Raw genomic sequence first — 14,906 nt, forward strand, 5'->3', positions numbered from 1 at the left:
ATAAAACAAACTGAGCTTTACTCACCACCCTCTCAGAAATCCAACACTGTCACTGCTGCTGTCCTGGTCTCGATTGGCGATATTATTGGTGAACTAGGCAGCTCATGCCACCTACGTCGGTAGAGCTTCTGAACTCAATGATTGTCTGCAGGGCTATTAACATTTCATCACCCTGCTGCCAAACACAGACTGGGACAGCGGCTGTGACACAGCCAGGGTGCATAAAACTCAGTTTTTTATTTGGCTGAGAAATAGTTTTTTGAAAGAGGACAACCTCTTTATAGATTATGCAGTGTTCTAGACTTAGTTTTGAACGTATAGTATATTTATACATAAACATTCATCTAAAATAACAAATTATTGTCAATTTAAAATAAAACAAAGAGAAACCTTACTTCTTCAGGAATGCGAGACCTTGTAAACTTGTGGCGGATCCAGTCAGTCCACACCAGTGATTTAGAAGGGTTCTCTGTCAAAAGCTGAATAAAGCAATGTTAATTTAAAGAGGTGGTATCAACAAAATGATATTACATCATTTAACAAAATTATTTTACACCCCACTAAACTAAAGGGGTGATAAATACCTACAAAAAGCTATAACTTCCTAAAATAACAGGATTTTTGGTTGCTTACCGTAAAATCTGTTTCTCTATCGCCTCTCATTGGGGGACACAGGAACCATGGGTGTATGCTGCTGCCACTAGGAGGCTGACACTATGCAAATAAAAAAGTTAGCTCCTCCTCTGCAGTATACACCCCACCGACAGGAAGTAGGATATTCAGTTAGCGAGAAAGCAGTAAGAGAAGCAATAAATATTAGAAAAATTACACAGAAACTCAAACTGTAACAGTATAATACAACAGAGCTGTTCAACTTGGGAGGGTGCTGTGTCCCCCAATGAAGGCTCCGAGAAACAGATTTTACGGTAAGCAACCAAAAATCCTGTTTTCTCTATCGCCTCATTGGGGGACACAGGAAACCATGGGACGTCCCAAAGCAGTCTCCAAGGGAAGGGAACAGCCGATAACTCCAATCAGGTCGGAGGACTCACCTTCGTCACCTGCAAGATCTTTCTAGCTAAGCCGGTATCCGCCGAAGAAAGACGACATGGACTCTGAAGGATTTTGCAAATTGCTCTGTCGAGGTGCAGGGCGGAATCCCTATGTGCACCGCCAGGAAGCGCACCCTGCCCAGGTAGAGGGTGCCCTAACCCAGAAGAAGACGCTCTGATCTGACCTGGTAAACCTACCAATGTCGACCGGATTCAGCGAGCATTTGCTTACCTGGAGGCCAGAGGGCCTCTATACGCCGAGCCAGTGTTCTGAAAAAGGGAGAGGAATGGCCTTAGCCAGACAGACGCACGCTGCCCTGGCCAGGTAGCCTCATGAAAGCGCTATGAAGGAAGAGTCCAAGCCAGGCGAAGGAAAGAATGAAAAATGATTGACCCCCATGGAGAACACCGGCGGGATACGTGACGAGCACTGAAGCTGTGATCCACAGAATGTGCAAACTGCTGCCACACACTCTGCGAGACTCAGTGGTTGGGAGCCCTAAAGAGAAAGCTACAAAAAGAAACAAAGGGTGCGCCCCTCGCAAAAAGCAGAAAAAGTCCGATGCCCTGAGAGATTAAGACCTGGATAAGGGCTTCCATGGGACAAAGGAAAACTCATGCGAAATCTTCCCAGGAAGTAATTACTGAACGATGAGATTTCATGCTGAAAAGACAAGGATTGACCCTTCCGTTCAGCAATCTAGGATCCCGACAAAAAAAACTGAGGAAACAAAGCCCCCAGGAGAACAACGAGGTTTAGCCAGAGGAAGGAGAGCGCTTGACCCTCCGGTGATCACCTTAATAATGTGCATCAACGTGGAGCCAAACTGATGGAAAAACCTGGACAGGCAAGTCGGAAAGGGACTCTTTGAGGATAAGGTCGCCTGCCACGCTGTAAGTCAAATGGGCCTTCGGAAGGTCACGATATTGCTGGATGCTCGAGCAGCACCTGCAGCAGCATCTGGGGAAGGCGGATACTTCTCTGCCAGGGTAATTTGGTCCGCAACGGCGGCCTCTGCGACTATAAACTTGCTACCTAGGTGGAAGCAAAGGCAGGGCACAATGCAGTGACAGACGCTTAAAAGGGTTGCCCTTGTCAATGACAGAGACCGCCGTTGGTATACTCAAGGGATGCACCCTTTGGGAGAGGGAGAACCGTATGGTGGAAAGTCTGGAAACCAGAGGGACCATAGTTGGAGAATTGGTCCAATTCGCAGTGAGCTCAAAAGAGGAGATATAGGATACCGAGGTGCTGGAATCGGCTGGAATAGGATTCTGAGAGAAGGATGAGGAAAGACCATTAAATTGAATTGACAAGGAAAGACTTGAGAGTAGGCTATTGTGAACCTGCTAGATGGCAAGACACTGAAAGGTGGTCCCTGGATCTCATCACAACGGTGAAGGCTCTATTTTGACCAACAACAAAATACGGTTCAGAACAGGAGAACCGTCGGAAAAGACAACCGTTAGCCCATCTAACCAGGTAGAACATAAACTACTGGACGACTTGGCAGCTAAACTCCAAGCGTATAGGGATGAGGATCTAGACGGGCGTTGGGAGACACCGTAAAAAATGAGCGGGCAAAGGAGGAAAATCCATGAAAAAAACATTGAGTGTGCCAAAGCCATGGAAACTTGGCCCTAGGAAGGAGCACATAGACCCCAGATGAAACTTGACGAAAGGAAGATCCTTCCTGATGACATTGGAGACCCTATGTGTCCTGGACTCTCTGGAACAGGGAGAGGATTGTAGTGTGTGGACCCACTTACCCAAGTGCAAGACTACATGACCGAAGAAACCAGTGGAAAGGATACGAATCTTGCTGAAGAAAAAAACCGTATTATCACAAAACTCCTCATTGGATTCAGGCCTGGAGCAGCCTTCCGCACTGGTTGATACGTGTACCGAGTAAGGTCCAATTCTTGTAAAAAAGGTGGGAGAACCTGTTCACGCCACCCTCGGAAATCAAATCCCGGAGCTCCTCGAGGCTTTATCCAGTGTCTGTGAGAAAGAAGCGTTCAGCATTAAGAAATAGATAGGGAGCTCTGGTATTGAGGTAGCTCAAAGGCTGCTAGGATAGAACAGAGAAGTCGTGAGAGTCATGGTATACATATGGGTGCTGACTCAGTAAAAAACAGCCAGAACGTATAAACAGTGATTGGTAAATCATCTGATAGGAGTAATGCACTGGATAATGAAGATAACCTGAAGACAGTACTGTAAACTGATCCACGGACAGTTAGTAGTAGGCCCAAATAATCCGAAGATTTGGACAGCTCCCTGGAGAGCAACCTGCAAAGCGTGGCCGAAGAAAAAACTGCGACCATCCGGTAACTGACACCAGCGTGTTTGACCTACCTGAAAGTGGACTGGCCACTCATGCTGCCCCTGAGATCCAAACTTTGGTACCGAGATCTCCCCTGTGGTACATGGTAGATTTTCTGTAAAAACTGTTAATAGACCACAGATGTTATTGATCCTGAAACACGCAGCAGAATGTACCTCTGACTAACCTGAAAGTGGACTGTAACCGCTGCTGCAGCCAACCAGAAGTAATGAATACTGGGCACCTCTCTCTGAGCGGTTAACCGAAGAGAGTCTAGGCAGATGTTGCAAAAAGACCCTGAGGTAGATGAAAGAGGGCATTTCTGACCCACCTGAGTCTAGGACAGAAGAGCGGGACTGATGCAGCACTCGACCTCGGCATTTCTGAACCACTGGAAAGACCGGCGTACCTCAAGTGTCTGGCAGATGACGCATGTAGACCCTGGATAGCAGAAAGAGTACTGCTGCAATTGAACGCGGGGAACATGAAGGAAAAGGCTTCTGACTCACCTGATACCGTACAGAATACCAGTACCACTGCAGCAGTCAACCCAAGACCAGTCAAATGCACTGAAAATACGACCGTTTCAAAGTACCCTACTGTACCTGGTAGGTGGTGCATCAAAATCCTTGATAACAGAAAGAGCACTGCTGCGGTTGTCTCTCAGTATCCTGCGACTGCTTTAGCATGTCGGGAACCCTGGAGAAGGGTATCAGAGAGAGCCAATTCTGTGTTGCAGTCTAGGTCTGGATACCTGACGGCGTTAGGCAGAACAACTGTTTCATGTGTAGAAGGCCACACCACGAAGTCTGTCCTGAAGCATATCCTGAACAGTGAGTTCTCCAGAAGACCGAGTTGTAGGCTTGGAATCAGAGGGAGACTAAACTCTCTATCTCTGTTGTGCACTTGCAGTGGTCAGCTTCTTTATCCACTGGGCCACGGCACACATGCTGGAGAATACAGACCTTTACACAGCCGGAAGTTGGTCCCCCAACACTGCAATCGTGAAGGGGTAGAAGCAGCTCAGCTCTCTGCTTGCAGAGTAACGCTAGCAACATGAGAGGGCTGCGTTGAGATGCAGGGAGGGGGGCTTGTTGCCATGCTCCGCTGAACTCATGTAATAGCAGAATTCACAACAGAAAAGTCTGAGAGGAGGCTGCAAGCGAAAATTCTACAGAGCAAACGGCATACGGCAGGACTTATAGAGGCCCCTCTCACTGTGGAGGGTGCAGAGCGTGGGGAGTACTGCAATACCCATTGCTGTTGACTGCCCGGCTCTAGAGCACTCAATATATGAGCGACTGCGCTGCTCCAGGGTATTTAATACACGGGTCACTGCACGGCTCCATAGCACTTATTACCCCAGTGACAGCCCAGCTCTAGAGCACTCAATATATGAGCGAATGCAGTGTTTTAGAGCATTTAATATACCAGTTACTGTACAGCTCCATAGCACCTATTACCCCAGTGACTGTCCAGATCTAGAGCACTCATATGAGCGACTGCACTACTCCAGAGTATTTAATACACCAGTCACTGCACGGCTCCATAGCACTTATTACCCCAGTGACTGTCCGGCTCTAGAGCACTCATTATATGAGCGACTGCACTGCTCCAGAGTGTTTAATACATTACACTAGTGATTGTACGGCTCCATAGCACTTATTTCACCAGCCCCAATAGGAATGATGGCGAGTCTCCCAGTAATAACTGAGCCTGAAGATAGTGTTTCCGTCCAAACTGTATTTTGCTATGCCTGGCTTATACTTCGTACCCTGTTACCTGGATCAAGTGCTGCCTTCTGGGTCCAGGTGCCGGGAGATGTTCTGCTGCCAGGCTGTAGGGCTATTAGTGCTGAAGATGTAGGTCCCGCAAGGAGAAGGTCACCGTCCGGATCCACAAGCCGGAAAAAGGGGCAACCGCAAGTAGACTGACAGGGACTGAGAGGACAAAAGCGTGCACTGCAGAGAAGCACGATGAAAGAGCCCGCTCTGAAGCCACAGGGGGGTGGAGCCAAGCACCGGGTCCTGGCATGAGAAACATGGCGCCGGCTCCAAGCAGAGAAATGGAGCAGAGGAGCGATGGGCGGGAGAGAAGCCCACCCGAAATGCAGGGAAGGGGGGTGGAGCTAAGCCCCGGGTCTGGGTAGGAGAAACATGGCGCCAGCTCCAATAAAGCTGGGGGGAGGGTTCCGGAAGGAATAAACAAGAGACGGGCGGGAGAAAAGCCCGCCCGAAGTGTGGGGAAGAAGGGGGCGGAGCCAACACTGCAACTAGGCCCGAGTGAAGCCGGGACCTAGATTACAGCTGTAAACCTCCAGGGCATGGGGAAGTGGCGCGGAGGGCCATAAAAACGCCGGAAAGAAGTTTAGTGCCCCAAATACCCCCGGATTTGAAGAAAAGACCCTCTAAAGCCTCACGCTGCTGCTAGGCCCGAGAAAAAACTGGGACCTAGAATTGGAGTGGAGGGCCCTGAGAACGCCGCAAAGGTACACATGAATTAGAGGGGATAGGCCCCTAATGCCCTCTATTAAAAGTTCTTTACGATCTTATCTTCTTGGTTCCTCTTCTTTTTGTACTGGGGGGAGAGAGAAAAAATACCTCCTTACCTGGGATAGATCGGACGTCCGAAAATTCTGTGGGACATCCGAGTCTCCTCCAACCGACAGGCTCTGGTGGGCGAGTGGGTGGGAGACGGAGGCAGGACCGACGATCGGATCACCTCAACACACTTCTGTGTTAGGGGCTGGGGTCCTGCCGACAAGACGTATGAGGATACGGGGTGGCAGTACACGCCGTACTCATAGTCTCTTTGTGGGAGTACAGTTGTGACTTCACACCGTATCCCTCCGTGGTACCTGAAAAGGAATGACGCACACTCAGGTAGAAATGGGTTTAATGAAAGACCCGTGTCCACCTCCTGACACTAAGCTAAACTGAATATCCTACTTCCTGTCAGTGGGGTGTACACTGCAGAGGAGGAGCTAACTTTTTTATTTGCATAGTGTCAGCCTCCTAGTGGCAGCAGCATACACCCATGGTTCCTGTGTCCCCCCAATGAGGCAATAGAGAAATGGGGTCCGCCTACTGGGAGCCTCATCAACACATAGCAACAGGGAAAACATTATGCTATTGTTCAGGTGCTGCTCTCTGCTCGATTTCCTCTATGTTTCCCTGGATAGAAAAGTAGGCAAGGCACCAGGAAATCAGAACCACAAAATGAATGGCTTTATACCCAATGTGGACCTCAAAAGAGAACATTACCTTCAATCCCAATGTTCTTCTTTGCAGAACATGACAGAATCCCTGGGTCATTTTTATCTACCAATCTTCTGACCTATAGAAAAAAGTAAAACTTATTTTAGTCGAGTATATGATGGCTGTTGTGACACAATGTAATAACAAGTGACTTAATTAAACCCCCATAACTCAGATTATCAGGGCTACTGTTGCATTGTCTGCTCCCGATTGAGGATGGGACTGCTGCAACGGGATTAACAGCCCAGGTCTCAGATAACCCTGCGCAGTCCTGTGCTGGGAAACACAAAGCGCTAGCAGCAGCATTGTGACCTTTAGCTCTCATGTTCCCATGTACTTCAGAGAACCATAGATTGTTCTGAAGTTGCTTCTTCTGGTGCACACCGTTCCCCAGCCTCCTGAATATTGGCCGATCAGGGCAGGTTGTGCCGCTGGCCCGGACTGTGCGCTCCCCAATCTTGTAGCAACCTCACTGGAGTGAATGAGCACTGAGGATGGCCAGATCATGTGGTCCAGCGATCCGGACAGTTTTAGATCAATGGTTACAAGTTCTATTAACAAAAGCTTATAAGCAGTGTGTATGCTCGACCTCTGCTGCTACACTGCAGAAGTAGCCGGTAACTTAGACAATTAGCATTAAACAGGCACAGTCTGCCGCGAATTCTGGAATCATCATTGTCCTCCACTGCTGTCAAGTGCCGCCATTGTGTTGTCTAAGGGTCTAATTGTCTGTCGGTCTGTCTCGGAAATCCCGCCTTGCTGATTGGTCGAGGCCAGCCGGCCTCTATGGGGCCATGCTACGTGGGCTGTGCAATATACTACGTGGACATGCATATTCTAGAATACCCGATGCGTTAGAATTAGGCCACCATCTAGTATATATATATATATATATATATATATACACACATATACCTACCATAACACACCTTGGCTACTCCAGCAGTGCCTCTTCCCTGATGCTCCCGGTCTTTGTTCACAGGCTGCAGCGGTGATAACAACTACCGCAGATGTGCAGTCTGCAGCTAATCACTGGGCTGAAGAATCTCATGTCAACTACATAGATATGACTGCTGGGCTAGGAGATTGACTGCAGTGGTCACATGTGCTGAATTAAGTGACGTGACCACTGCAGCCTGTCAACAAAGACCGGAGGCAGCGGCCGAGAGACATTGCTGCAGCTATAGGAAGCAAAATAAAATATGTTTATTATACTTAACTCCCTCAAAGCCATAAAATATAGAAACGTAATAATGAAAATCACCTAAAATTGTACTTTTTGAGCAGAACTCACTAAACACATACAAATGATAGAAAAGTCTTAACGGTACCAAAACTGAATACATTTTGGCCCTACGTCTGATAAAATAGCCAAGGTACAGCAGTGACTTTGGGGACAGGCTTGTCCAGGACTTCCTGTTAGGTGTAACATTGACTCTCTTGACACCCTGCTCTATTTTGTACAGCTCTATGGTATGTATAGAGCGCCATCTCATCAGGTGTGCACCAGAGCACCTGTGTGTTACTCACACGGCCTATCAAATGGGATCATGTGACATTGGGGCACTGGCTACTAATAATCTGTCCCTGTCCTCACCTCACATGTGCAGTACGGTGATAATATATGTCTGCTGCCCCCCAGGACCACTACACACTGCGACACGCGCACCGCTCACCAGCTGCCGGGTCTGTGGAAGCAGCGCACCCACAATGCACCACGGCTGAAGGTTATTACACAGCTATACAGTGAGCCACTGCGCGCACTGATGACGTCATCGCACGAGGCCCACGGGAGTCCTCCGTACCTTCCCTGTATGTGACCTTCTAGCCCTGCAGGGGGCAGCCGGAGCCCGCATTTAGTGGGGGCACAGCAGAGCCCGCGGCTCCTGTAACACCGCACGGCCAGACTGTGCAGCACGGGGATAAAGCGCCCTGGCGGTAGGCGCGTGACGTACGTGTTTCCGGTCGGTGGAACGCGGAAGTGTAGTTAGTGAAACTCGGGCTGCGTTACATCGTGTAGGGTGGGAAGTGTCCGTGTCATGTCAGCCCTGGCCGGTGTGGAGAACGCCGCCGGTGCCGTGCTCAGGAGGGCGGTGGAGCTGGATGGAAGTGGGCGCTTCCAGGAGAGTCTGGTCTGCTATCAGGAAGGCATAGAGCTGCTCCTGCAGGTTCTCAAGGGTCAGTAGGTGGGACTAGTGATGACGGGCAGAGCAGGGGGCTGGCTACCGACACCGAGGAGAGGGGCAGTCTGCCTCCTCCATAGGCCGCCGCCACAGTACTGAGGGAGAGCCGGCACTAGGTAGCACGGTGTGTCCCCAGCACACCAGGGGCAGCGATGGTCTCCTCTATTCCCGCTGCCCCCGGAGTATTCCACCCTGCAGTGCCAGAGATCTGGCCCTTATTATTGAGGGCCTGTATGCCGAGCCTCCTAGGTAAGGCAGGGGCATAACAATGAGCACTACATACATCTCTGGTGCTGTCACCAGAAAAACCGCTATTGACCTGCAGATATGGGGTTAATGGCGTTATTTGCCTGCCCGGTGCACGCTGCAGGGAGTAAATGAACTTTATTCTCCCTGCAGCGTCCTGGTACAGAACAGCGGCTGTAACCCTTTCCCTCTCGGACCCTGGCTCTGCATTGGGGTTCAGCCATCTGTCAGGCACTCGTAAGTAGGGATGAGCGAGTTTGATTGGGTCCCTGCTTATTCGGCAAGCTATGGCGCTTACTGAATAACCTGCAGCGGGAGCTCAGCGCCCCGGCTGATCAGCTGTTCGGCTCCGCAGCTGCATCGTCGCGGCCGTGTCACTATCAACACGTGCATGTAGAACCTGTTTGTTGTGACTGTGACACATGCAGCTGTGGCGCCGGACATCTGATCAGTCGGCGCGCTCCATGTATCTGGGTTCCCGCTGTAGGTTATTCAGTAAGCTCATCTCTACTCATAAGTATAAAGGCATGACTACATGTGAAAGAGAAGCACAAAAGGTAGTACACACTTATAAACTGAACATGACGCAGATAACACAATGACTTTTAGTCATACAAAGATATAGCTGGGCATGATTAAAAACTACAAAAGCAGTAGTCCGAATGGTGGGGGAACTAAATTGGAGTAAAGTTAATGATACTAATTTGTTAGAGTTAAAATAGACTAAAGAACAGCAAAGCTAAACACGTAATGTGTAGTTCTAACCAGTAGGTGGCAGAAAAATAATTTGCTATGTTATCAAAGTCGGTAAAGTGCAAGTGCAAAAAAAGTAGTAAAATAAAACTATATACAGCCACGCTGGGACACAGTGCAGCTCAACAGCCGGACCAACTGCTCTAAACCCAACCTGTGTTTTTCGTTCATCTTTCTCAAGGAAAGTGTCACCCATGACAATAGTTATCTCCAGGATAAAACTATATGGGGTAAATTAATGACATGTTGCTGAGGCTAGTATATTTTGTCTTGTATTTTAAATAATCGGGAACTTAATTTTGATTTCTTCTTAATGTGTTGGGTAAGTTTAAGTTACAGCATAGAATAAGGTGACCCACGTATGCTATCCTAATGGAGAAGTGGGAATGCTCATATACTAGTGTTCCCAGGAAATAAGACCGCTATCTGCTTTGTTCTTTATTCTTGAACATGAAAGGTTAAAAATAAACCACCTCTCAATCTTATATATAGATTCAGTTCCTCATCCATGCCACAACATATGTTGTAAAGGCCATATGCTCTTCTATATTTAAAAGGGAGCCTTTAATATTAACTACATAGCAGGAAAAGTTCACAATGTGTGCTTATACAGGTACTTCTCACAAAATTAGAATATGATCAAAAAGTTTATTTTAGTTCTTCAATGCAAAAAGTGAAACTCGTATAGAGTCATTACAGAGTGATCTATTTCAAGTGTATTCTGTTAATGTTGATGATTATGGCTTACAGCCAATGAAAACCCAATAGTCATTATCTCAGTAAATTCGAATAACTAACATTAAACACCTGCAAAGGCTTCCTAAGCATTCAAAAAGGTCCCTTAGTCTGTTTCAGTAGGCTCCACAATCATGGGGAAGTCTGCTGACATGACAGTTGTCCAGAAGGCAGTCACTGACACACTCCACAAGGAGGGTAAGCCACAAAAGGTCATTGCTAAGGAAGCTGGCTGTTCAGAGTGCTGTATCCAAGGATATTAATGGAAATTTGAGTGGAAGGAAAAAGTGTGGGAGAAAAAGGTGCACAAGCAACCGGGATAACCGCAGCTTTGCAAGGATTGTTAAGAAAAGGCCATTCAAAAATTTGGGGGGAGCTTCACAAGGAGTGGACTGCTGCTGGAGTCATCGCTTCAAGAGCCACCACACACAGATGTATCCAGGACATGGGCTACAAGTGTCGCATTCCTTGTGTCAAGTCACTCATGACCAATAGACAATGACCGAAGCATCTTACCTGGGCCAAGGAGAAAAAGAACTGGACTAATGCTCAGTGGTCAAAGGTGTTGTTTTCAGCTGAAAGTACGGTAAATGTTGCATTTAATTTGGAAATCAAGGTCCCAGAGTCTGGAGGAATAGTGGAGAGGCCACAATCCAAACTGCTTGAGGTCTAGTGTGAAATTTCCACAATCAGTGATGGTTTGGGGAGCCATGTCTGCTGCTGGTGTAGGTCCACTGTGTTTTATCAAGACCAAAGTCAGCGCAGCCATCTACCAGGAAATTTTAGAGCACTTCATGCTTCCCTCTGCTGACAAGCTTTTTGGAGATGGAAATTTCATTCTCGAGCATTTGGCACCTGTCCACACTGCCGAAAATACCAATACCTGGTTTACAAACAACAGTATCACTGTGCTTGACCAGAAAACTCGCCTGACCTTAACCCCATAGAGAATCTATGGGGGATTGTCAAGAGAAAGATGAGACACCAGACCCAAGAATGCAGACAAGCTGAAGACTGCTATCAAAGCAACCTGGGCTTCCATAACACCTCAGCAGGGCCACAGGCTGATCCCCTCCATGCCACGCCGCATTGATGCAGTAATTGATGCAAAAGGAGCCCTGACCAAGTATCAAGTGCATTTACTGAACATACATTTCAGTAGGCCAACATTTTGGATTTTAAAATAATTTTTCAAGCTGGTGTTATAAAGTATTCTAATTTACTGAGATAATGACTTTTGGGTTTTCATTGGCTGTAAGCCATAATCATCAACATTACCAGAAATAAACACTTGGAATAGATCACTCTGGTTGTAATGACTCTATATAATATGAGTTTCACTTTTTGCATTGAAGAACTGAAATAAATTCACTTTTTGATGATATTCTAATTTTGTGAGAAGCACCTGTATAGAAGCTGTGGCAGATGCTTAAAGGGAGTCTGTCACTAGGTTTTTGCTGTGTAATCTGAAAATCTTAACTGCTGAGAGAAAATTAACTTTATTCTTCCCTGCAGCCTCAGCTTTTTTAAAGTCATAGAGGCTTGGCCTCAGTATATAGTGATATAGTATATAGCACTTGCTGGTATCCGGCCTAGCAGTGCATTAATGCAGAGATGCTATCGCTCAGTGCGGGTACGGGGTTACAGCCGCCGATCACTATGTGCTGAGCGGTTACTGAGGCCACACCCCTATGACTGAAACCCGTGGCTGCCAGGAGTTCATTTTCTCCCAGTAGCCGGGCTTTCAATGTGGTGGCATCACAGCTTTGAACACTAGTAAGCTCATAGCAGGTTAGAGCGTTTTTTCACATCACAGGTTCCTTTTAAGACCTATTTTGATGGGATCAACCATCTAATATCTCTGAAGGTCTCTCAGCTTTCTATTAACATCATCTTGAATTTCAACGGCCTATCCATTTGTCCTGCCTGGAGATAAGCTACTACCATAGGTGTCTATCAGTGGCTTATTCGCCTCTTCCAATTGAAAATGCATGCGCCCTCTGCAACACCAAGTGTGCATGTGTAGACGCGAGGCTTAAGCATTTGGCTGACAGCTGTTGGTAAATGGGCACCTTTAAATGTGGTGCCTGTATGGATTATTCCACCAAGGAAGACACTTCTTACCCGATGCTTTGGTAGGAATGCATATATGACATCCCACAGGCCCAAACCTCTCTCAAATACCATAATCTTGCCATATTCTCCCAGAATCTGTGCTGTGTATCTCAACGGATTCCATAGACCAGACAGAGCAGCACTAGGTATCTTCTGGTTTTCTGAATACATGAAAGTGGCAGGAAATGACAACTTGAATTTTTCACACTTACTGTGGTTAGTTTCCTTGTTTTATATGAAATATCATTATGCAAAAAAACTCCAATATGTCCCTTTACAGGTACGAAGGATGAAGCGAAGAAAACCCATTACCGTCAGAAGCTGAGAAGCTACATGGACAGAGCTGAGCAAATTAAACATCATGTACTCAAAGAAAAGGAAGGTAAAAGCTCAATTTCCAAAGTATTTAGCTTTGTATGTTTTGTGTAAATTGATTTATTATCTGTTAAAGGGACTCTGTCACCTGAATTTGGAGGGAACAATCTTCAGCCATAGGGGCGGGGGTTTCGGGTGTTTGATTCACCCTTTCCTTACCCGCTGGCTGCAATATTGGATTGAAGTTCATTTTCTGTCCTCCATAGTACACGCCTGCGCAAGGCAAGATTGCCTTGTGCAGGCATGTACTACGGAGGACAGAGAATGAACTTCAATCCAATATTGCAGCCAGCATGCAGCCAGCGGGTAAGGAAAGGGTGAATCAAACACCCAAAAACCCCGCCTCCATGGCTGAAGATTGTTCCCTCCAAATTCAGGTCACAGAGTCCCTTTAAATGGATTGTTACTTCACTAATGACCTCATTAATCTGAGGACCACCGCAGCAATCTGCAAAGTCCAGCAAACCACTTTCCCTGTAGTAGGACTGAATTGATTGAATTTGCCATAGAAGAGCCGTCGCTTCTTTCAGTTCTGGCTGATGGAGGGGATCCCTAAGGGGGAAACATCCTTCTTATGACCTCCTTTTTCTTTTTTTTAGGGAATATAAACAGTTGTCCTGAAGGGCAAGTTCTTAAAAAAAAAAAAAAAATATTCCAGTTTTGTGGATATTGTGGATGATTATTTTCTGATATACTTATCATTTCACTCACACTGTTTTCGTAATACTAGTCTGCTGTCTGTGAATTAATGGAAGCTGTCAGCAGGATTTCGCACTCCCACAATGTCTGTGTGCGCATGTAGCTACAGCAAAGGCAAATCCAACCATACCTTTCAATAGCCAGTCAGTTCATTAGCTATCGAAATTGCTGTTTAAATTAGTAAATGAATCTGAAGTGCTTTGGTTGTGATATAGCTCTTCCCAAGCCTCTGCTCTCCCCAGCTCTATTCCCCACCTAGCAATGTCTTCTGATGCTTGACTGACCACCTCTTTGCTGTGCAACTTGAAGAAAAGTAATTGTCAGTCCAGCAGGTGAAGGCGACACTGGGTGGGGAATAGAGCTGGAGTGACAGAGGCATGGGAATTGCTTAGTCACGTTCAAAGCCCTTCGGGCTTATTTGTATATTGATTCAAAAGGCAATTTCTGATTAATTGAGGATCAGACTGGCTAGTGAAAGGTATGGCTGGACTTGTCCTTGCAAGAGCTACTTGGGGTGGTGTAACTTGAACTCCAGGGCATGGGTGTCATTGCAACCCCCGCACCTATTATAGTTACGCTTCTGTCTGCCTGCACATATAAATCGTTTGTGAGGTGAAATCTTGCTGATTCTGATTCACATTCAGAGGCTGCACCCCCCCAGAGTACATACAGACAGTGTGCGGTTGTTCACCCATACTGAAATGGTGAAATCTGCTTCCAGAAAAATGACAGTAATTCATAAACCTGAAAGTCATGCTGTGGACTTGAAAATCGGCATGGCCTAATTACCCCTCTACCCCACCCCCTCCCATTACATGTGAGTGGGTTCCTATTGTGTACCAAAACTGCACCAAATGGCCATGTATATAGGGGCTTTTCCCAGCCAGTCCGGCTTTCAGCCTGACTGTAGCAAACTACTGTTAATGCTGTGGTAGATTTATTTAGCGGATTGCCTGCACCTGATACAATTGTATCCACCACTTAGTTGAGCATGACTAGGCCTATGCGCCCGCAATCCAGAGGTAGCAGCATTTTGGACACCGCATATTTCTCCTACGCCTCATTGGGGGACACAGGACCATGGGTGTTATGCTGCTGCCACTAGGAAGACACTAAGGTAACACATAAAGAATAGCTCCTCCCCTGCAGTATACACCCTCCTGC

The 14,906-nt window shown here is 47.0% G+C and overlaps 2 protein-coding genes across 7 annotated transcripts in view; one reads left to right on the forward strand and one right to left on the reverse strand.

The window, feature by feature from the left end:
- The window catches only part of MRPL30 (mitochondrial ribosomal protein L30), a 33,726-nt gene extending 25,000 nt beyond the window's left edge, over positions 1–8,726 (reverse strand). For 2 of the 5 annotated variants that reach the window (XM_069757521.1, XM_069757517.1), the window contains exons 1-3: positions 8,234–8,387; positions 6,643–6,715; positions 396–479 (exon numbers count right to left, since the gene is read on the reverse strand). In XM_069757521.1, the coding sequence (XP_069613622.1) occupies positions 396–479; positions 6,643–6,693 (135 nt within the window). In that variant the 5' untranslated portion in view covers positions 6,694–6,715; positions 8,234–8,387. The other 3 variants (XM_069757520.1, XM_069757519.1, XM_069757518.1) reach the window with 3 other exon arrangements.
- MITD1 (microtubule interacting and trafficking domain containing 1) overlaps positions 8,676–14,906 on the forward strand; it is a 70,282-nt gene continuing 64,051 nt past the window's right edge. The window contains exons 1-2 of one of the 2 annotated variants that reach the window (XM_069757514.1): positions 8,676–8,814; positions 12,949–13,050. In XM_069757514.1, coding sequence (XP_069613615.1) covers positions 8,676–8,814; positions 12,949–13,050 — 241 coding nt within the window. Of the gene's footprint in view, positions 8,815–8,838; positions 9,069–12,948; positions 13,051–14,906 lie in introns of those variants that run through there. The other variant, XM_069757516.1, reaches the window with a different exon arrangement.

The sequence above is a fragment of the Ranitomeya imitator genome, chromosome 3 (assembly GCF_032444005.1).
Source record: "Ranitomeya imitator isolate aRanImi1 chromosome 3, aRanImi1.pri, whole genome shotgun sequence".
NCBI classification, from domain to species: domain Eukaryota; kingdom Metazoa; phylum Chordata; class Amphibia; order Anura; family Dendrobatidae; genus Ranitomeya; species Ranitomeya imitator.